The 22,718-nt window shown below is 46.1% G+C and overlaps 1 protein-coding gene across 1 annotated transcript in view; it reads left to right on the forward strand.

Annotated features, from left to right (window-relative positions):
- The window catches only part of Marf1 (meiosis regulator and mRNA stability factor 1-like protein), a 56,786-nt gene extending 36,979 nt beyond the window's left edge, over positions 1-19,807 (forward strand). Inside the window, exons 14-19 of the mRNA XM_037430431.2 lie at positions 714-759; positions 6,144-6,358; positions 9,002-9,088; positions 13,984-14,327; positions 14,671-15,146; positions 19,372-19,807. Coding sequence (XP_037286328.2) covers positions 714-759; positions 6,144-6,358; positions 9,002-9,088; positions 13,984-14,327; positions 14,671-15,146; positions 19,372-19,472 — 1,269 coding nt within the window. The 3' untranslated portion in view covers positions 19,473-19,807. The remainder of the gene's footprint in view (positions 1-713; positions 760-6,143; positions 6,359-9,001; positions 9,089-13,983; positions 14,328-14,670; positions 15,147-19,371) is intronic.
- The last annotated feature ends 2,911 nt before the right edge of the window (positions 19,808-22,718 follow it).

Below are 22,718 nucleotides of genomic sequence, written 5' to 3' on the forward strand. Positions count from 1 at the left end.
AGAAGCGCCGCTGGCCGTGATATCAGATTTCTTCAGTCAAGAACCGCCACTGGGCTGCATCATGATCCTCAAATTCAGAAGCGCTGTGCTTGGTTGCACCCAAGGATGAGTGATGTTGCCACGCATTGCGTAAGACTCGCCAGGCTGGATTGCGCCGCTTGCTTCATCGGGCCCGTAGGCTGAGGGAGGTCGCTGTGCGTTGCGTAAGACAGACCGGCGCCGCCGCTTGATGACGACGCTGAGATTATGGCGTCAAGTGGGCTCGCTCGCTGGCCTTGACACAGATTGCCTTTGCAGTGGCAATGACGTTTGGTGTGGACTCCCAGGCGTAACAGCGTCAAGAAAAAAATTACAAACGTGCATTTTTTGCTGTTCACGTGTGCATTTGTTTTTTCCCATTGAAAACGAGTTCAAGGACCCACCGTTGTAAATATAAGTTGTTTTGCTTGGTGGAAAATGAGTATTTATAGTTAATTTTCTGGCTTTCACTGTACGAAGTAAAAATTTGGAGCACATGGCACACCAGGGCGTGCCAGCGCAAGGTTTATCAGCATTACCTTATCCATAGAATTTGACATTTGATTTTGCGTTGAGCTTCCCTCTGCTTTATTCTATTCGAAATGTGCTGTTCTGGTTTTCACACGCCAAGTTGGTCTTGTCTGGCCTATTGTCATTGAATATTGCCAAAACTTCTTTTCTTGTCTCGATTGCAGGTGGAGCGTAAAGAAGGCACTGTATTCATCACTTATCCCGAATCTCGTGAGTATTCTTTGGATACCAGAGATTGAAGATACTGCAGGGTATATGTGGAAATTGTTTCAGGCACAATGCGCTTTCAGACACAATGCGCTCAGGTTGTTTTTTGCACCCAAGATTGAAGATACTGCTCGGTATATGTTGAAATAGTTTCATGCACAATGCGCTCGGGTCATTTTTTGCTCCCAAGACCACCATTGGAACAAGATTCCATCATGAGAGGCAGATGATCGTCTTTGGATAATTTATAATATACTCAAACCTCGACATAACGAAATATTGGTTATAACGAAGTAAATGAAAAATAGTCTTGAGTAGGCAGTAGAAAACTCGAGCATGAAGACATTCTCTTTCCGATGAGCCCAAGATCCCCATTCCTCGTACCGTGTCGAGCAATCGTGTTTTGAAATAATGCGTTATTTTTTATTTTTTTTCCCGATTTTCCGCACTAACTTTTGCCATCTCTGCGAGTGCAACAATATTTAAAAGCACTTCAGCGGGGCTTTCAGCGAGTATATTTTGGATTTAGATAGAAAAAGGGCTACAGAAACTGAAAACGAGTTTTGAGATAAATGTTTTTTTTTTGCGATTTGATTCCTTCCTCTAAGGTGTCAAAGAAGTCAATTTCCTTGCGTTGTGAAATAAAAAAAAAGGAGGGGGGCATAAAGAGTAATACTTCTGATTTTGCATGTATCTTAGGGTAGTATTTACTCGCAAGATATACTTATTCACCAGAAAAAAAGTGTTGTATAAAAAAAAAACCTTTGCAAGCTAACTATCCAGAGGCGAAATGGTAGCCGGCGCCTCTGTCTTGTCTTGCAGTCGTAGTGATCTTTTTTCGTTGTGATGGCATCACTTGGGGCTCAATAAAAAGCAGACAAAAGAAATATGAAACACACTATTAATCTCAGTTCTCATGCCACAATCACCTCAAACATTATACTTATCGTGTCACAGGCCTGTGCCATGCGTTGCCATTTCCTCCCCCAATAGCTCTGGGAAGCCCCACTACATGCTGACAGGTCCAGCAGCGATGTAGTTATTTTATTGCGTGAATAAATATGTGCTTAGACCTAGTGCTAAAATGATCCACAGCCATCAGTCTAGGCAAACCAAAAACAAAAGATCAGTGCTTCAAAAGTGTAAGAGGGTGTTCACATTAAGCACTGTGATGCCAAGAAGTGGCGCCATTTTGCAATTAATTGACACCGTTTTGCTAAACCACGGCTTTGCCACGCGAAGCTGATCATTCTTGGCTAGTTGCGTGCAGTGCGTTGCCTACGGCACACGGCGGGGGCCGCTTTATACTGTATGTGCACGTTTGTGCGTTCTTCCAGACAGTGCACGGGTGCGACGAGCAGCTGGTTCGTTCAACGCGGTGAAGATAAGCGTGTCGCAAGCAGTACGCAATCTACGTCTCCACGATACTCACGCAGTCCTGCACGACGAGGTGCGGCACGCTCGCTGTTTGTGCATCGGCATTACTTGGTGCTTGCGTTGCTCAATACGGGCGAGCTACACTCAAACCTCGATATAACGAACCCGGATATAACAAAATATTGGTTATAACAAATAAAATAAAAATAGTTTTGCAATAGATATGGGGATGGAAGTAAACCTTTATAACGAACTTATTTTTGTGTAAGATGCAGCTTTATTATGTTGAGGTTTGAGTGTACTTTCGTTTCTTTAATATGACACGCTTGCGTGACGTGGCAGTGGTGAACTTGCAAACGGCAACGTGGTGATTTGTATGGCCGTCAATCTGCGCACTTTACGCCATATGCAAAGCCAAGCAAACAAATTACTGTGTTAACGTTGACCGCAATTAGTCGTAATAGCATGTTCATCACCGACCACTGCATCGCGTTCACTCTTTTCTGATGTTTATTCATGACAACATCGCCACAGTTGCGGGGAAGACATAACGATCGATTTACCAGCTTCCACCGATTCCCCCCAAAAAAATATGCAAGCCATTGTGCGGCACATTGTCAGGTTGACGCAGTGAAATTTTATGGGACGAAAAGTTATCACGGTCATCGCTTATAGCATTTATGGCTTCTTCCTTTCCAAGGCGTTGATCGATTCACTGTAGGCACGCGTAGAAGCAGAGAACCGAAAAGCCTTGTCGTGTGAAAGCTAAGGCTGCACCTTATTTCGTTTTATTTTTTGCTCACCGCCAATCTGCCACTGAAGCAGCGCCTGAAAAGTGAAAGACTTCGCTCACAGCGTCCGAAACCCGTGTGCGGTGGTAGCCAATGTATGATATCTTTGCCGCAAGTGCGTGCCCCTCTCATGCTTTAGAAGGCCGGTTTTAGCTTTTTGTTTTTCAACAAAGCTTCATATGTGCTACATGATTACCGTGACCATGTCTGAGGTGCTAGTTGTAAAAATAGGAGGCCTTGGAAAATGTTAGCCGTATGTGGATGCAACTTCGACCCATAGTACAGTTGAACCCCTGTAGTATACCGTAATTACTCGAATCTAACGCGCAACTTTTTTCCGGTTAAGCGAGTTCATAAATCGCATGCATGTTAGAATCGAGTACAAACAAAAAAATTACGGTCAATCTATTGCCATCGGCAAAACCAAAATGGCCGCCCCCTACGTGCGTCGGCATGGCGCGCCAGCTATTTCTGCCTATGTGTTTCCCATGTGCGGCACTTCGTACGTGTGCTGAGGAGTTCGTCATCTAGTAGTGCATTAGAATCGACGGCGTGGAAGGGCCGACTCCCAAAACTCGAGTGCACCACGATGCCGCTTTTAAAAGAAGTCATCGCGTGTGCAGAAACGGACGGAAATCGGGCCGCATCGCGGTCGTTCGGAGTTCCCGAAACGTGCGTGCGGGACCGGCGGAAATAAAATCAGAAGATTGTCGACAGCAAAACTTCACGCAAAGGCTTCTGTGGACCACAGCAGGGTCGGTTTCCGCAAATTAAAGAGCTGCTTGGCGAGTATGTGCTTGAGCAGCGAGCCGCACAGCGGCCCGTGACGACAGAACTGCTCCAATTGCGGGCTATGCAATTAGTCTTAGAAAAAGGTCTAATGCAGAGCCAGTTTAAAGCGAGCAGGTGCTGGCTAAGTAACTTTATGAAGAGGAAAGGCTTTTTCCTCCGAAGGGGAACATGCATATGCGAAAAGTTTCCAGAAGAGTTCGATGAAAAGCTTCACAGTTTTCAGAGATTCGTCCTAAACTTGCAGCCCAACAACGCCTACCTGCTTGGGCAAATCGGGAATGCCGATCAGACGCCTCTTTACTTCGACACGCCTGGAACTACAACCGCCGAGAAGAAGAGGGTGAAGCAAGTTCGCGTGCTGACATCGGTCCACGGTAAAACTACAGTGACGGCAATGCTCTGTTACACGTCAGATGGGCACAAGCTTCGCCCGTACCTATTTAAATGGAAGACGCTCCCGAAAGGAGTCGTTTTTTTGAGTAGTGTGATCGTGCGGGCCAGCGAGAGAAATGGGTGCGCGTTGCAATTGATGTCTCACTTTTCGCGGTGGAAAGCGGGCGCGCGTTACAATCGAGGGCGCGGTAGAATCGAGTAAATACGGTAAGAGGCATGCTCCAAATAGCAATTCCCGTCTTTCACATGAGATGTCCCTTATAAGCAGGGTACCTCGTATGCATTTTCTTATCAACCCGTATTTCACTGTACGCATACTGGTGTGTCTTATACCCTTTTCTCTCTTATATCAGTGTCTCTTATAAAGGGTTTCGACTGTACACGAAAATCCTTATAGCACTCACCATAGGTCAGCGAAAATTACGGAGCTCGTTCATGAAATATATTTTACACTTAGGGGTAACTCAGACTTAGGCTCAACAAATTTTCCTGAGCCTGACTCGCTGGGACTCGTGGCTTGATCCGAGTCTGAGCCAGTCTGAGCGAGTCGACTCGCAAGTCTCCAAAATTACCTTTTTTGATCGTGGTGCCGATGCTCTTCAACACCAATATTTCATGTAATCGATGCTATGTCTGGTGCATCTTGATATACCGTATTTACTCGATTCCACCGCGCCCTCGATTGTAACGCGCACCTGATTTCCACGACGAAAAAAAAAAAAAACGTAAGACATCGATTGCAACTTGCACCCATTTTTCTCGCTGGCCCACACGATCACACCACTCGAAAAAAACGACTCCTTTCGGGAGTGTCTTCCATTTTAATATGAGGTACGGGCGAAGCTTGTGCCCATCTGACGTGTAACAGAGCGTTGCAGTCACTGTAGTTTTACCGTGGACCGATGTCAGCACGCGAACTTGCTTCGCCCCTTCTTCTCGACGGTTGTGGTGCCAGGCATGTCGAAGTAAAGAGGCGCCTGATCGGCATTCCCGATTTGCCCAAGCAGGTAGCCGTTGTTGTGCCGCAAGTTTAGGACGAACCTCTGAAAACTGTGAAGCTTTTCTTCGTACTCCTCCGGCAAGTTTTGGCCCATGCCCATTCGCTTTCGGAGAAAAAACCCTTTTCTCTTCATAAAGTTAGTTAGCCAGCACCTGCTCGCTTTGAACTGGCTCCGCGTTAGCCCTTTTTCTAAAGCTAACTGCATAGCCCACACTTTAGCAGTTCTGTCGTCACGGGCCGCTGTGCCGCTCGCTGCTCAAGCACATACTCGGCCAGCAGCTCTTCAATTTGCGGAAACCAACCCTGCTGTGGTCCACTGAAGCCTTTGCATGAATCTTTGCTGTCGAAAATCTTCTGCTTTTGTTTCCGCCAGTCCCGCACGCACGTTTCGGGAACTCCGAACGACCGCGATGCGGCCCGATTTCCGTCCGTTTCGGCACAGGCAATGACTTTTCTTTTAAAAGCGGCATCGTGGTGCACTCGTAGAGTTTTTGGAGTCAGCCCTTACATGCCGTCGATGCTAATGCACTACAAGATGACGAACTCCTCAGCACACGTACGAAGTGCCGCACATGGGAAACACATAGGCTGTAATGGCCGTCGTGCCATGCCGACACACGTTGGGGGGGACCATTTTGGAAATGCCGATGGCAATAGAATGACCGTCTTCATTTTTTTTTTTTTCGTTTACTCAGTTAACTTGATTAACCGGAAAAAAGGTGCGCGTTAGATTCGAGTAATTACGGTAAAGTCAGTCCGAGTGAGTTTGCCGACCGATGGCACTGACATATGGTTGTAACGGATACATTGTTATATCTGGGGTCATTATAGGTGGGTCTGACCATTTACATTGGTCAAGATAAAGTCCTTACAGTTCAAACAGAAACCGGCGAGCACAGCTGCCTTTCACAAGTGACGGGTAGGAATCCCACGGTTCTGTGGATAGAGGTAGCATTTTTTTTTTTCTCGACCTGTAATTGACTGTAAGGTAATTGCACTCTGGGAGAAAGACCGACGGCTTGTACTTTTTTTAGCGCCTCCGGATCCAACGTTGGAGGTAGCGGAGCGCCTGCGCCTGTTTGCCAGGGAACTGGTGCAGCTGCTGGGTCCACTGGGCGACAAGGGACTTCCAGTGCACAAGTTGGGCTCCGCCTACCAGCAAGAGTTTGGCCGACCCCTTCGCATTGCCAACTACCTGCCGTATGGGAAGATGACCCACCTGATAGAGGCCATCTCCGACGTTGCTGAGGTGAGCGTTTTAGTCACCAGCCATTCGCGTTGCAGTGTGTTGCTTGCAGGTGAAAACTTTCTTGCCTGAAGTAGCAAAAGCAGAAATAGGAACATCAGAGCTTCAAAAAGATGAAGAAAGACTCGCAGAATATCTTACACATCGAAGGCAAACTTCATTTTCTCTTTCTTCTGAATCTATGGTATTGATCCCGCACCTAGAACGTTTCTGCACCCAACGGGCTGTCGCTTGGCCTCCGGAATCGGATGCATGCAAGCGTTCTGCATCTCTCATGAGTTAGCAGTGACTTTAGGATCAGCCCGCCTGTGACCAAGCAACAATGTGTACGACGGCACCGTATGACGTCACGTTACGTCATGACATCACTGTGTCGTCATGACGATATCACGAATTTCGCAGGCCTATGACATCAATATGGCTTCATAGGGTAATGTCTAGGCATGCACGAATGATCGAACACTTTGAATATAGTGGAACTTCGACTATACGTCGTCCCCCGGTCTCGCGACGACCTACATTTTACGACGAATCAGCTTATTCCCGGCAAGATTTCCCAGAAACCATCCTCCTTGTTTTTGCTCCACAGTTTTAAGCCGACCCCGCATCTTACAACGACTTTCTGATTCTATCCGAAAGAAAAAAACCACCTTTACTCGCATCAAAACGTTGACCAAGTATTCATGAGTGCATTAGGGAACCCTGAATTTTCGCCTTTAGTAGTTGAATGCGATAGCAACATCCTGTTCCTAGTGTGTCCTTCAAACACTTGGTTCATGAAACCTTTTCAAATTTGCTATGCACCCACTGCGTGGCCTTAAAAGGGAATAGGCGCAGTAGCGCGTGTGCCTTTTGTAGTGGGTGACCGACTTTCGACCAAGGAGCCACCATGATGATCACATATTCTGATGTCCGTTGGCAATAGACACTTGTGCCATGCGTTACTACTGCAATATTTCATATTGCATTGTGAATAATTCATCTTGCACGACGAAGCTTGTAAACATGATGCGTGTGCTTGTGAAGCATGAAAGCTACTTTCACTGCGTTTTCAAGCAAAGGAAGTTCTTTTCACTGTTTTGACAAGCAGAGGCATGGCTGTGTGATAGAACATCCACTTGCCACGCAGGTGACCCGAGTTCGACCCCCACTTAAACCCAAACTACCCTGATTCGGTCCCTACTCTGCTCCAGGATTTTTTATCATTTATTCATTTTATTCTCATCGTTCTCGATTTTTCGGTCACGCAAGAAATGGTGATGTCTTGCTCACAACCAACGACACTGACGCCGGAATTTCTGCGAAACAAGCTGGAAACACTGGAGGTGGCAGCGGACAACTGGCCACCAAAGTAGCCTATTGTTGTGGTCTCACAATACAGTCGACTCCCGCTAATATGAGGTTGCTTAATTGCAATTTTTTAGTTAATTAGAAGTCAACGAGTTGTTCCATCAGTTTTGTATGCAAGCCTATGAAAAAAATACTTAATAGTTTGAAGTTAAAAGCCTGTAATGTGGGTAATTAGTATTTTTCAGTCAAAGCCTTGAGGCGACCTCAATTGTTGACTGAAATGGAGAATTTTTCATGTGTTAGGACTGTTGTCGGACCGCGCTGTTGTTTCCATCGTCGCTGCTCGCAGTGGCACAGTTTATGAAGCGGCCATCTTGTTTAGTCAACACCGGGGTATCGCATTGATTGCACTGGCTAACTAGATCTTTCTTTGTGATTTGTCGAGTGCTTGAGCTGTGCGCTGGGTTGGAGTAACAACAGTGCGAATGGATGCGGGCGGAGAAGAATGTGCAGACACACACAGAGCGCTGTATCTGTGTTTGCGTGTTCTGTTTCTTCCGCGTCTATTCATGCTGTTCAAACATAGCACGATAAACCAACTAGCCCGCCAACGCACTTTGGGCTGAATCCGCATGTGTTTCCGCATCTTACTTTGAGTGCTGTGGTGGCGACACTTGATAATGGCAACACGCAGCCCCTATTGAACGCTTGACCTGGCATTAAAATTGGGAAGTCTTGAAAGAAGTTGAACAGGGAGGCACCGCCAAGCAAGGCATTGCACAGAAGTACGGTGTTAATCCTAGCATGCTCGCAAAATTTGTCAAGCGCAGACAGGTGATCTCGACGACTGTAGTTTTAGGGCCGTTCTTAGTGACGTCCGTTTTGAAGAATTCGTTGCTGTAGACAGCAACGTCGCTACATGCGGTCGACTAATGGGCTAGCGGAAGACGACGACGACATCACAAACAAACTGCTGCCGAGGGCTACCGATGTCTCTGCGAGCAACATCGGGAGCCCTCGGAACCAACTTATGCGACACCATATAGAACCTTGCCTTTCTGTTCTCTTGAAAAAGACACTGTTGAAGAAGCACTTCGACACGTGTACTGCTTGGAAAACTTGCTAGCTGCAACCAGGCTCAGCAAGAGAAGAAGATGACTATTTTTTTTAGAAAAATGTGAGGCTTGAAGCAATAAAAATTGCTTGAAGTAATAAAAGTGCAGTTTTTGTTCATTTTGCTTCATTAAAAGTTTGTTTAATTTAAAGTTTTCTGAGGTTCCCTTGAACTTCATATTAATGGGAGCCAATTTTTGCTTTCGCTGTAGTAAATAGTTGCTAACGTCATGTTCGTTGCAGATTCATAAGAGTGGCAGGCGAAAAATGGTGCGACTGGTGCCCGGCTACCGGCATCCGAGTAGGCAGCTGCCGCCTGTGCCTAAAGAGGTGTGCTCTCTCTCTCTGCTCTCTCCTTACGAGGGATTGACTTGATGTTCGCGTTTTAGGAAACTGTGTTCTTGGGCCAACAATGCTTCCCAGGCTAGCCACATAGGAACTGCGACCAACAATGACATCACTCCGTGTAGTCGTGTGATGCCCACCCACGCACAACGTAGCTGCACTTAGAACTCTGTTAGAGAATGCCCCCAAAAGATATATTGAAAGATTACTCATTTTAGCCATACCCTTAAATTTTGAAGAGGTTTAGCAGTAACACTTTTTGGGTGTCGTGAGAATTTCGGAGTTATTTTTGGGGAAGGAGAAAACAAGGCAGCTGGGCAGTGTTTTTTCGCACCTGTAGTTGGCAAAACCACAGTCTTGGGAGAATTAGCAGCTGCTTCCGAGGTGCTGCCGCTCATCAACACCAACTGGACAGCTGAAGGGGACTTCCCCAGTGGATGTGTGTAATTGAACACTCAAACCTCTTTAGAAGTTGCATCATACACGAAAATAAGTTCGTTGTAAACGTATTCCTAACACTGTATCTATTGCAAGAGTATTCTTCATTTGCTTCATTATAACCGATATTACGTAATACCTTGGCTTGTTACATCGAAGTTTGAAGGTATTTTCAAAGCGTGGGGTAAAGTTTCCTTCAACATAAATAGTAGTTTCAAGGTCTTTGGAATCTTAGAACAAGTTCAATGGAACAGAGGACAGGCTCATCCGGTATAGATGGTAGTGTGAAGATGCGACGAGTAAAGAGGATGAGGGTGAGAAATAATACTCTTTTAACCGCCTAAAAGGGATAAGTGTTCTTTATCGCTTATCTTTGTTCGAGCAAGTACTACACTTTAGAGAAGGCAAGTAGGGCTGAAAACGTGCAAGACGAAAAAACCTGTCCTTTTCTTTGTCTGTGTTAGCCGCACATGTGATTCTCACCCCAAAGTTGGGAAAAAAAAAAAAAAAAAACCTGCTTCCAGAACATGAGTTTGTACATTACCGTATTTACTCGCATAATCGGCGCACTCGCATAATAGGCGCACCCCTAGTTTGGTCGCGGAAAATTCGATTTTTTTTTAATTCCGCGCATAATAGGCGCACCCCGAACTTGGCCGTGATCAGAAACGATTCTACCCCTCAGCGGTACAGTTGGAACGCGGTCCCCGTACCCTGAAGAAAAAAAGAAGGCAAATCGACGAGCAAATAAAAAAAATTCGAAGTGCAACGACCTAACCAACGTGTTTGTGGAAATAAAACTTGAAAAAAAAAAAGCGTCCATGAGCGAAAAAAAAACGGCTGTTCCATCAATTACTGGTACCCAGTGGCGTAACTAGGGGGGGGCAAGGGGGTACAAGTGCCCCGGGCGCCACTAGGGAGGGGGCGCCAAGCCGAGTCCTCGGGTTGGCGCCCCCTGGAAAGGTTGTCAATGTTTTTTTCCGTAAAACCGCCTGGAAGGGGGGAGGGGCGAGGTTGTAATGTACGACTGGAAGTGGGGATGGTGGTGAAGGAAAGGGTTGCCGCAATGGCTTTTGCATCGGGAAAAGGATCCTCTATTTTCATTTTGCTGCGCTACCTCCGTGCCTTCCCATGACCCTCGGCTAAGCTTTGTTTTGTGCTCCGCAGCACTGGGTTAGATGAGTTTCAGCGAACCCCACCAGCCTCCCAAACCACTTACTGAAAGCTTCCCTGAAACCAACCACGTACGTAAACAAAATAAAATAAAAAAGTTCGAATGCACCTTTTTTGAGTAAGAACAGAAAACTCCAACGAAATAGCCGATCGTCCAACGACTAATCGTCCACGCAGCGGCGGAAGGAAGGGCGAATATAATCCGTGACCTCGGCACCAAAGGCTAAACAAAGGCGTTTATTCGCAGAGTTCTCTGGAGGAAAGACGGAGAAAGCGTGACACGACGGCGACGTTTGTTGATTCCCTGCATCGCGGGCGCCAGCAAAGCAATAGAAGGGCGGGGGTCAACGTTTCCCACATGCCATCCACCGCCATGGGCAGGTTCATCCTTTGGCCCAAAGAACACGCACCTGCGAAAAAAGCGCAGAGCGTAGTGTACCCGACAGCATGTGCCGACTGCCCCGCTTCGTACGTTGGAGAAACCAAGAACTTCCCTGAAAGAATGCGGCCGCACAAGGATGACCTCCATCAATGGAACAGCGAACGGAGCGAAACGGCAGAACACTCCGACCAGTTTAACCCCCATACCAGACCCGAGGGCGCGGTGTCTAGCTGGTTGCTTTGTTTTGTACTCACCCTGCATTCCTTGGGATGCACAAATAGCGCGAAAGCTTAGGTACGAGAAACTTGGGCCTGGGAAGCGCCCGTGCCGTCAAGATTTTTGCAGTGTGGACTGGAAGAGAACAATGACGGGTAAGGGACTTCCGGAAGTTTGAATAAAAAAAGAAAAATACTATACAAAAACGCGGGCGTAGCTCATCGAAATCAGAACTGGTGGCCCTTGGCCTCCGAAATGGCCCGCCGCGCGCCAGTAGGCAATCGCGGAAGCCTACATTAGCGCTTTTAATGGGGGGGGGGGCTGTAGTAATAATTATTATTAATAATAATATTATTATTATTAATAATAATAATATTATTATTAATAGGAGCTGTAGTAATAATTATTATTAATAATAATATTATTATTATTAATAATAATAATAATAATATTATTATTATTATTAATAATAATAATAATAATAACAAACATTATCACGGGCATAATGAGGGGCGCGGAAATATATTTGCCCTGGGCGCCGTCCTATCTAGTTACGCCACTGCTGGTACCCCCCAAATCGCCGCGCTTTTTAGAGGTCACGTGTACAACGCCGGGGGCTCGATCGCCATCACCACCATCAGAGAAAAAGAAACGTCATTTTGCAAGCGGTGTGCGTATGTTGTGGTCGTGTATTGAACTTTTATTCCACCATGGGGAAGTACGCGAGCTACACGGCTGGGTTTAAACTGAAGGCAGTGCAGTACGCGCTGGAGCACGGCAACCGGGCTGCAAGCAGGCATTTCGGCATTGGAGAAACCAGTATTCGGTACTAGAGGGACCAAGAAGAAAAACTTAAGGCGACGAAGAAGACACGACGGGCTTTCCGCGGTGCCAAGACCTGCAGGTATCCGAACGTCGAAGAGCAACTGGTCCGGCATATACGGGAGCTACGACAAGACGGCTGTGCTGTGTCGTTGGATATTGTGCAGACTGAGGCGCGCAGAATAGCCCGAGCGCAGGGAATCGAAGCAAAAGAGTTCAAAGCCAGCTCCGGATGGACAACTCGTTTCATGCGGCGCCATGGCCTCGCACTGAGAAGGCGGACCACCTTGTGCCAGCGCTTGCCCGCAGCATATCAGGACAAAGTGGTGGACTTCCACAGTTTTGTTATAAAGCTCTGACAGCAGAAAGACTTCATTTTGTCCCAGATCGGCAACGCTGATCAGACCCCCCTCTGCTTTGATATGCCGTGGAACACGACAGTGGAGGAGAAAGGTGCACGGAGCGTCATGGTCAGAACGTCTGGCGCTGATAAACAACGATGCACCGTAATGCTGGCGGTGACACCGGATGGGCGTAAGCTACCGCCTTACGTTATTTTTAAACGTAAGACGCTTCCAAAGGCAAAATTCCCTCAAGTCATCTACGTCAGAGTCCAGGAAAAAGGCTGGATGAGCGCGGAACTCATAGTGGATTGGGTGAAAACAGTCTGAGGTCAGCGGCCGGGTGGTCTGTTGTTGCCGTTCATGCTTGTCCTGGACAGTTTTCGTGGGCACCTAGTAGACCGCGTACGAGATGAGCTAAAGGAGCTGCGCACAGATCTGGCAATGATTCCGGGCGGCATCACATCGATACTGCAGCCTTTGGACGTGTCCTTGAATAAACCTTTCAAGGACAATGTTCGAAGGCTGTACTCCACCTGGATGGCTGGAGGACAACATCAGCTGACTACAGGTGGTAATATTAAGAGGCCGCCTGTGGAAATGCTGTGCGCTTGGATCGTGGAAGCGTGGCAGGCGATCTCCGACGAAGTCGTCAGGAAAAGCTTCAAGAAGACAGGTATCTCGAACGCACTGGATGCGAGTGAGGATGACATGTTGTGGGGTGCGGATGATTCGGACACCGAAAACGAATCCCCGCTCGGCGAGGATGAATGTGTGATCTCCTACTCGGACTCCGAGTAGGGAAAAGGAGGAACAGCTACAACTTTTGTGTAAATAAATTTTACGTGTGTGTGTGCAGTTGACGGCTCTCGCTTGTTCATTAAAAGGTACGTAGGTATGTTTGTTTTATGCTGAATTAATTGGTAAACGATAAAGTCGCCTTTTACTTGACAAGTGTGCAGATTTAAAGCGCGAGAACCGAGTTGAAAAAATTTTCGAAAATTTTACCCCGCGTAATTGGCGCACCCCTAACTTCGAGCCGGATTTTCTGGAAAAAAAGGTGCGCCTATTATGCGAGTAAATACGGTACTCTGTTTGGCAGGTATGCATAGATATTGGCTGTGACACCTCTGCTACGAAGCCTTTTTTTTTTTGTCTTTTTCTTTTTTTTTTATTTTGCCCCCCCCCCCCCCCCTCATTGCTTGCCGTGGTGGCCTAGGGGCTAAGGCTCTCAACTGCCCACCCGCAGGTCGCGAGATCGAATCCCGGCCGCGGCGGCCGCATTTTTGATGGAAGGCAAAAACGCTTGAGGTCAGTGTGTTTAAATTTAGGTACACTATAAAGAACTCCAGGTGGTCGAAATCTCTGGAGCCCTCCACTACGGCTTCTCTCAAAATCATATGGTGGTGTCGGAATGTTAAACCCCATCAGATAATTTTTTTTCATCCTTTCCCCTTTGATGCGACAATGTTTGACTGCACCGACGATTGTTCCCAACCTGTTTCCAGGAGACGAGTAAGACTGTCGAGGAAAGAGGGTCAGAGGAAGGCCCGGATAAGAGGTCGGAGGAGGCGTGCGTCCTGGAGCTGCTGTTCGAGCCCAACGACTGCATGGACATGGCCGAGCTGTGGGCGGCCTTCCACCAGCGATGGGGTTCGTACCCGGACCTCGTGCTACTGCGTGGCCTGGAGCACAGCGGCTGCATCATTGTCGACCGGTGCACTGGCCAGATGAAGCTGTCGCCCCCGTACCGTCTAGCCTGGCAGCTGCGCCGCTTGCTCTATTCCATCACGGAGTTAGGCAAAGAGCCAAAGATGTCCCTGGTTCTGCTCGAAGAGGCTTACCTTCGCAGGTGAGTCAGAGAGGCATGGTATGTGTGACTTACAACAGTGAGTTGGGGACGCCAATTCAAAGGGATTCATTTGGAATGAGATTGGCAAAGAAAGAGTGATTCGTAATCATTATTTAATACAGTTGAAGTCCCTATATAGAAGAAATGCACCAGGAGGCAATTCCTGTCTCTTATATGATGTGTCTCTTATGAGCAGGATATAATGTATGCAATTTTTTATCAACCTTTATGTCAATCGGAGCACAACGGTGTCTCTTGTAACTATTTTCCTGTTACATCGGTGTTTCTTATAAAGGGGATTGTCTGTAGACCGTTCAAAGCCTTTCTTGTTCCTTTCTCACAGATATGGAAAACCTCCTCCGCTGCAGCAGCTAGGTTTCAAAAGCCTAGAAGAGCTGCTCAATTCACTGCCCAAGTACTTTGACATGTGCTGGGACCGGGAGGCACGGGCTGTCAGCCTTGCGGAGGTCAACAGGATGCCTGTGGAGACTGTCGCGAACGATCTGTCGTCAGTGTCGACGGTGCGAGTGCCCTCGGCAGCGAACTACTCAACCGTAGACCAGGCAACGACGAGCAGTTTGGAGAGCTGCTCTGAGCCGGAGTTGCTGGAGCTCTGCAGGCAGGCCGAACCAGAACTGATGCAGCTGCACCCAGAGCCCATGCCATGTCACCTGCCGGAACCGGAACTTCTGGAGCTGTTCCCGACGACGGATGACAGCCTGCTCGACGAGCCGATCCCGAGCAACGTGCCGTCGCCGGTTATCTGCCCCGAAGTCCCACAGGCTGGCGACCTCATTCAGTTTGACGGGGCCGACTCTGGTGAGGGGGGCTTTTGCTGTTAGGTGGCGGTGGCGGTTCTTCCTTTTCTCTCCTCTCTCGGCCCTCTCTCCTGTCAGCAATTTGCACTAGACAACACTGCATTCCTTTTCACACATAACATGTGTAATGCTGTGGAAGCTGTGAAAGAATGTTGTACCCAAAAAGGTATTACACTCAAACAAGAGTCACCTCTGTCACGAAAATTCGTTATAAGCGATTATTTGTAACACTAAGGCAAAGCTATAAGTTATGTCGTTATAACCGATAATTCATTATATCTAAATTTGTTACATAGAGGTTTGAGTTAATGGGCTGTGAACACGGTTCAAGGCCCCGCCGCGGTGGTCTAGTGGCTAAGGTACTCGGCTGCTGACCCGCAGGTCGCAGGTTCAAATCCCGGCTGCGGCGGCTGCATTTCCGATGGAGGCGAAAATGTTGTAGGCCCGTGTGCTCAGATTTGGGTGCACGTTAAAGAACCCCAGGTGGTCGAAATTTCCGGAGCCCTTCACTACGGCGTCTCTCATAATCATATGGTGGTTTTGGGACGTTAAACCCCACAAATCAATCAACACGGTTCAAGGGGAGACACTGGTCTTCATTTTTTTTTAATTTAGAGTTTTAGAGCTGTAAACATTATGTGATATGCATTTCTCGTAGCTGAAAAGAAATACGCAATTAGTTTTTAGCTGTCACTTCCAGATTTCAATATATTGACTGTTCCATAAACCTACATTCTGCCTACTGTTTAGACAGCTTTCTGTAAGATATTCTGTAAGTAAGATGTGGAAGTTTCTGTAAGTAAGATATGGAAGTGTTCTGTAAAGAAAAGAGAGTGCAAGGAAACTTAATTTATTTTTATCTTCATTGGTTCAAGAGTTATGGCCAAGTAGACAAGTAGACTCATGAGACATTTGAAACTGTTGCTTAATTATATTGTTAAATAAATCACTGTTTTTAATGAAATTATCATAATATTTTGGTCTTGTTGCACTCATTAATGTATAAGCTTCCAAATGCTGCAACAATTATCAAAATCCAACCACTAGATCAAAAGATACTGTGGGCAACGGCCTCGGACTTGATGAAAAATGTTGTTTTGAGAAAACCAGAAAAGAAGTTTGGGGACACGGTGAGCATGTATATTAAACAGTTAATGGTGTATATCAGTGCAGTAATGATGCTAGAAGCCACCAGGAGTGAAGTCATCATTCTTCGAGCACTTTCTTTTCATTGCGTACCAGATGTTTTCAGGGTTTCCATAGTTCAGATCGGCATACAGCGTTTCGACGGTGCTTGCGCAGTCGTCAGTAACGTGCACGGCAACCTTCTACGAAACAGGAATCGTTCCCACTTTCACGTAATCTCTATATGTCTTTGCATCTCCATGAAACATTCAGGCTGAAAAAAAAATGCAGTTCAACGCAGTTTGTCTGTATGCTATCCCGCGCGAACCGCGAGCACGTTGATCTCAAATAAGCAGCGCGCTGCATCCCCCCCCCCCCCCCTCTTTGCTCTTGGCAAGCTCTGTACAAATTTCAGTTCCCCGCACTCATCACTCGTCAGCACAGGTTTCGTGGCTCGAAAATGCTGCCAGGCCCGCCTCACACACCGCACTTCATACACTGAAGCAGCTTACAACGGTGAACGGCGCTCCAGTAGTCTCGGCCGTTTCCAAGTCTCAAGAAACGGACCACTCGCATCATGAGGCTGCGTCAACAAAAGGTCCCATTGAATGTCACTCGTACGACACGCATGGGCCACTTTTTCAGCGTTGAAACCAGGGGAGTGCCGACGCACAGATCTCGCGTGTGATCATTGGCCCCAGCTATCGTGTCCGTGATCGCGGGAGCCGCGTTTGTGATAGCGTTGGCACAGCCAGCTTTTTCCGTGTTCTAGGCGGCAGAGGGTTTTGCTGATAAGACTCTGCGTGCTCTCAGACGCCATTTTTGCGTCTTTTTGAACGCATGAGCAGTATTGAACTTTCAATAACCGACTGCCATTGCGCCGATCGCACAGCTGTCGCTCAGGCCTCGTCACAAAATGGCAGATTGCACTACCGCTGTCTAGCAGACGAATTCCTTGACATCCACTAGGGAACCGGGAACTGCCCCACATGATGGAAACGCACCAACGATGTGCGAGTATTTGGATTTTCTTTATTTGCGATAGCTATGTTGTTGCTAGATGAAAGGCGTTGTTGCGCTAGGAACAGACAAAAGAAGAATAAGGCTTTCAAATGAGACCGAAATTGCCATGCTACTTGGCGTGGTTCTTAGGCGCTGCGGCCTCGAATATGCCCGTTTTTTAGGTAGTTTCGCAAGATAAAATATTCGTGAAACTGACTTTAAGACCGAATCACTCAACAAATACACATTACATGGCAATAGCATTTTAGGAAAACCTTCTTCAGGCCCTATATATCATTAAAAAAATACTTCAACAAATCAATTTTTCAGAAATTTTTTGGCCTTCACGACCCGTGTCTCCCCTAATACAATACTCGGAACACAGTGTAATACCGTATAAACGGTGCTGTGAGTGTGGAGGCATCACAGCTGACAAGCACACAGCAAACGAAGGTCACAAAACTTCCCATACCAACCAACAGTCGTTTCCTGCAAGTACGAAACTAAGTACGAACTTTTTGCAAAATTAATAGCACAAGTACACTCAAACATCAATATAACGAATTCAAGTTAACAATTTATTGGTCATAATGAAGTTAGTGACCAATAGTTTTGCCATAGATACAGTGTTAGGAGTAATTATTTATAACAAATTTTCAGGTACAGTCGAAGCCGTTTATAACGAATTCGGAAGTGCCGCCATAAATGGTCGTTATATTGGTACTTCCTTGTATATTAACCCGCCCATAAAAACATCCACTTAGTGGCCAAACCGATCTTTTTTTTTTCTTGTATTTTTATTCAAAAAGGCAAAAAATCCTCCGTTGACAGGTTAGGCCTTTAGCGTGTTAGATGACACTCGTTTGCTACCGAGTGAATTCAACCACGTTCGCAATGAACTCGCGCTGTTCCACTGAAGCGCGGTATCGCCACGTCAGACCAATCATCTCTGGCTGATTGTGTGTAGTACGTTACTTACTCTGCTCTCACCGTCGCATGCCAGTTCGTTAGCAGTCCAATGTATGCGAAGGTTTGTGCTTTCTTTGCCCATGCTTCACTAGGGCTCGAGCTCGAGTGCGACGAGTAGCCTGATCGTTTAACAAACACACACGCACGAGGAGTTTTGCGAGCAACGTGCGCAAGCGACCTCGCACGACGCAGCGCTGGCGAACTTGCGTACGGCGGCATGACGCATTTGTACTGCCGTCACTCTGCCGAGCAGCCACCTGCAGATGACTGTGGTAAGGTTGGCGGCGATGAGTCAAAATGGCCCGCTCATTGCCACTGGACACGTCGCCATCTCTCTTTTCTGGTGCTTATCCGTTGAAGCACCGCCGCAACCGCGCACACCAATCGACCGATCTCTGCCGTTACTGAAAGGTGGAAAACCGTTTGCGGCGCAATGTGGTGTCGTAGAGTTGAGCGTCCCAGTGAAAGTTATTGCTTCTCGCATTTATGGTTTGTTCGCGTTCGAAGGCATTGTTGGATTATCGTTGGAGGTCGTTAGTGCCAAGAACGGTGCCAGAAAAAAAAGCCGCGTGAAAGGTGATCGCAAGTCTTCATGCTGCCTTCTATTTTCTTTTTTTTTCCCCCCATCATTTCCATTTTGCCGGCGAAGAAACGTCTCGAAAGTGAGGGACCCAGCTCACAACGTCCAAAGTCTGCGTGGGGTGCTTGCCGTGTTCTACGATATCTTTCCCGCAAGTAAACAGCAGTGTGGCACACGGGAGTGAGCGCCTATCTTATGCTTTAGAATGCCTGAATACCAACAAGCCCGCCGTGCAACTTTAGCCTGTTTCAACAGTTCTTTCGCTTCGTACGTTGTGTTCGTTGTAAAAAATAGGAGGCTTTGAAAAATATTCGCTGCATGTGTTCTCGGTCTCAAAAGGTAGCATACAAAATTAATAAGTGCTACAAAATATTGCCGTTATAACCTATATACTGTTATATCTGGGATCGTTATAAGTGGGTTCGACTGTATAACGAAGTATTTTCATGGCAGATGTGACTTTGTCGTAATGAAATTTCAGTGTATGTAGAGTGATTCAATGCTTCAACCTTGGTTTACGTAAATGCATTTGTCTCGCGCTTTCTTTCAGTTGCACGGCCAAGGTCGGAGACAGACTGCTCTGCATCACCCGTCCAGACGACCAAGAAGAGAAGGATCGCTGCGTTGTTCCCGGTCCTGCTGTCGCAATAACTGCCTCCGCTGTCAAGCCAACAGCCCGCGGAGCGTGCTTTCCTCGTTGGGGATCGTGTCTCGAGGGACCACATCTTCCGCCCGCAGCACTGCCTTCACCATTGTCGTCGGTTTTTTTTTTTTCTTGCATTGTCTTCTTGCGTCGCTTGCAAATGTTCATTTGTTGCATCTCACGACCTTGTGAAAGTGGCCGTCGGCCTATATCTTTAGTTTCGTCCCTACTATTTTTTTTTTGCTGTTTATTCATGCTGAAAATCTGAAAATGTGCTACATGCCGAAGATGCTGATGGCAGAAGATATTCAGCGTGGTACCCGGCCTGTCACCGAGCTGTACGAGACTTTTTCTCGTTTTTGCTTGCTTTCTCAGGCGGGACTGGGAATTTTTTCTTTTTATTACTTTAACTGGAATTTTTTTCATCCTGTTCTCATTCATATGATCGATTTTCATCTGTTCTGCACCATGGTCTTCATTTCGCAGTCATATTTTTTATAACACTAACTACACTTTCATCATGTTTCATAATCATACAAGACATTCTTTCTTTCTTAATCTTTTTTTCCTTCACTTACTCAGTTTATCATGATGAGTCATATTTTTTCTATGACTTCAACTGTAATCCTGTCCGTCGTACGAGACATGCATCTTCATTGTCTCACACTTCCAATATCGGGATCTGTGTACAGCCATTTCTCTGCGACTTCAATCTCTCATTTTTCGTACGGTGATGTAGCTATCAGCGCACACCATCGAACACTCGCAACCTTCTAAGGGATCGAAGAAATGCTTAGCCAAGTACTGGTTTCTCTTCTAGTCGCTGCACTTGTTAGTGTCCGTGTATTTTACGCATCGTCATATTTCGTTTCTCGTTTTACCTTACAATACAGGACTTGCAGGAAAGCTCAGTTCCTCGAAAACATTGGCGCATAGGTTCAGAATCTGCTTATTGAAAATGTGCATTTTGATGAACACTTTAGTAGTTGCAGCTTACACGGGGATCAATTAACTTCCAATTAAGATCCCTTAAGGGGGCAGACTGGTCTTAGACATTTTTTTTTTTGTTTATTTCTTCAGTGATCTTGATCAAACTGCACAGGACTATACAGTTTTTCCTGCTGATTTCAAATATTTAATTAGTTTTCCTGTCACTCATCTTGTTCCCGAGATAACTTAAGTTCACCCCCTATTGTTTAAGGCCACCATAGTAAAAAAAAGCGCTGTATTAAAAGTGATATTCAAGATATGCTAACATATCTTGAATATCAGTCTAATATATCTTGAATCGGGCAGTCGTAAATTTACCTTTTTGAGAAATACGGAAAAAATTGAAAACACACGGCTTCTTTAAGAAGCAACAATCATGGTGCGCATGTTTTGCGATCCTCGTGAAGGTGCTCATAAATTCGCAGCGGAGCTTCTAAAACAGGTGCCGGCAAATTATAAAGAAGCCTCGAAGTAGGTTCCCCCCCCCCCCCTTTTTTTTTGGTTCTGCATGTTAACAGCACCAAGAATCTGAACAGTTAGAACGGCATTACAAAAAAATTACCTCTTCCTGGTGTGTGAAAATTTGCAAAGAGATAGAAAAATACTTGAAAAACCGAATATGTCATTTTTTTTAAATTAATTTTTTTGTCACTTTTTGGTTCCAAAGACCAGTCTGCCACCTTAATATGCTATTTGGTTTTGGCGTGTCTCTTGAGAAATGACAGGAACTCTGACAGATGTAGATGCCATCTGTCATCGCGATAAGGACAGCAACATTTTAATGAAAGCATTGCCTTATGTTAGTTCTTACGTTCGGCTGCTGTCAAAGGCATATTTATGTATATTTTTATGAATTTATGTATATATGCATGCTAATTTAGAATGAGAAGCATCACTGCGAGTGTGCGTAACGTGTGGTATACAGCTGCTTATTACTTCCCCACAAACCTTTTTTTTTCTATTTCTTTTTTTTTTTGTGTGTGAGTACTATTGTGGGTGAATGTAATACAAAAAAAGACAGGTGATTTTTGTACCTGTAAGAAGCATTGTAATGCTGTAGTCGGTTGTTGCGATGATGCTCCGCTTCACGAGTTCAGGCCTCAGTATCGACGTTCAGATGAACAGCGGCTCGTTCGCAATATCCGCGCGTGGCATGCGTCGTCACAAATGTCATCGAAACGGTCGCGAACAAGAGGCGCGTGTTCGCATGCCCGGTACGTGTTGCAGAGCGAGCACAAGAGCGCTTTTTTTTTTTTCGCGCAACGTTCTTGAGTGTTTGTCAGGCTCGCGAGTGCAATGAAAGGGGGCTAGACTGTGATAAACATACCGCTGCGTCAGCAGCTTTCTTGTAAAAAAGATACGTTCATCGCCTTTTTACCTTCACCCGTAGTGTAAATATAGAAATGGTGTGTTGTATCACTAGAGGAGACCCGTTCAGATGCTCCTCGTACCTCAGCCCACTGTCTCGGTTGTCTCACAATTTTTTACCCGTACCTGCCACTTAGCGGCGACTTTTTGTCTTTGCGTCGAGTTTTCTATATTCAAAACGCAATGTCGGACGAATAATCGCCTTTAAGGGAACTTCATTGTGCAAAGTGTATGCGACATGAGGCTATAGCTTTCGTATAGATTAGCCACTGATATCAGGTTACATTAACAACACTCGGTAAACCGTTGTGGCGGCTTTAACCATTCTGTAATGTAGTGGTGTTTCATATACTTGTGTTAGTACGAGTCGTGCGGGAAAAAATTTTGCACTTCACCACCACCAGCCCTTCCCATTAATATGTACATAGTATGGTGTATTTAGGGCTGGTGACCCCGTGCCTAGGGGGGAAAATGTGAATATGCAGGCCATTATGTCATCTTTTTTTTTATTTCTATAGAGATTTTTTTTTCTAATTTTATCTGCGCCATCTTTAGCTCATTGTGTATGAGTCATTGGCTCACTTGGTAGCATCGCTGTTGTAGAGTGAAATTGCAATGTGATGCACTTCAGTCATAAATGCAAAACAAAAAGAAGCCAAAGTTCTCGCAAATGCTGTGCAATCTGATATTCCGGGGACTGCTGGAACTTTTGTTTTGTTGTTTTGTCATTCTCTACGCCTGATGGTCAATTCTGCTACCTGTTGTAAGGATTCTTGTTAGTTGTCGTTTTCATCATTCTTTGAATGGCTTGGCATGGAGCGTTCAGATTAAAACCCATTATAACTTTCGTAAATTGTAAGAAACCCAAGCCGCCACATTCAGTTGCGTTCCAAGCC

This window comes from Rhipicephalus microplus, chromosome 7 (genome assembly GCF_043290135.1).
Source record: "Rhipicephalus microplus isolate Deutch F79 chromosome 7, USDA_Rmic, whole genome shotgun sequence".
Classification (NCBI taxonomy): Eukaryota; Metazoa; Arthropoda; class Arachnida; order Ixodida; family Ixodidae; genus Rhipicephalus; species Rhipicephalus microplus.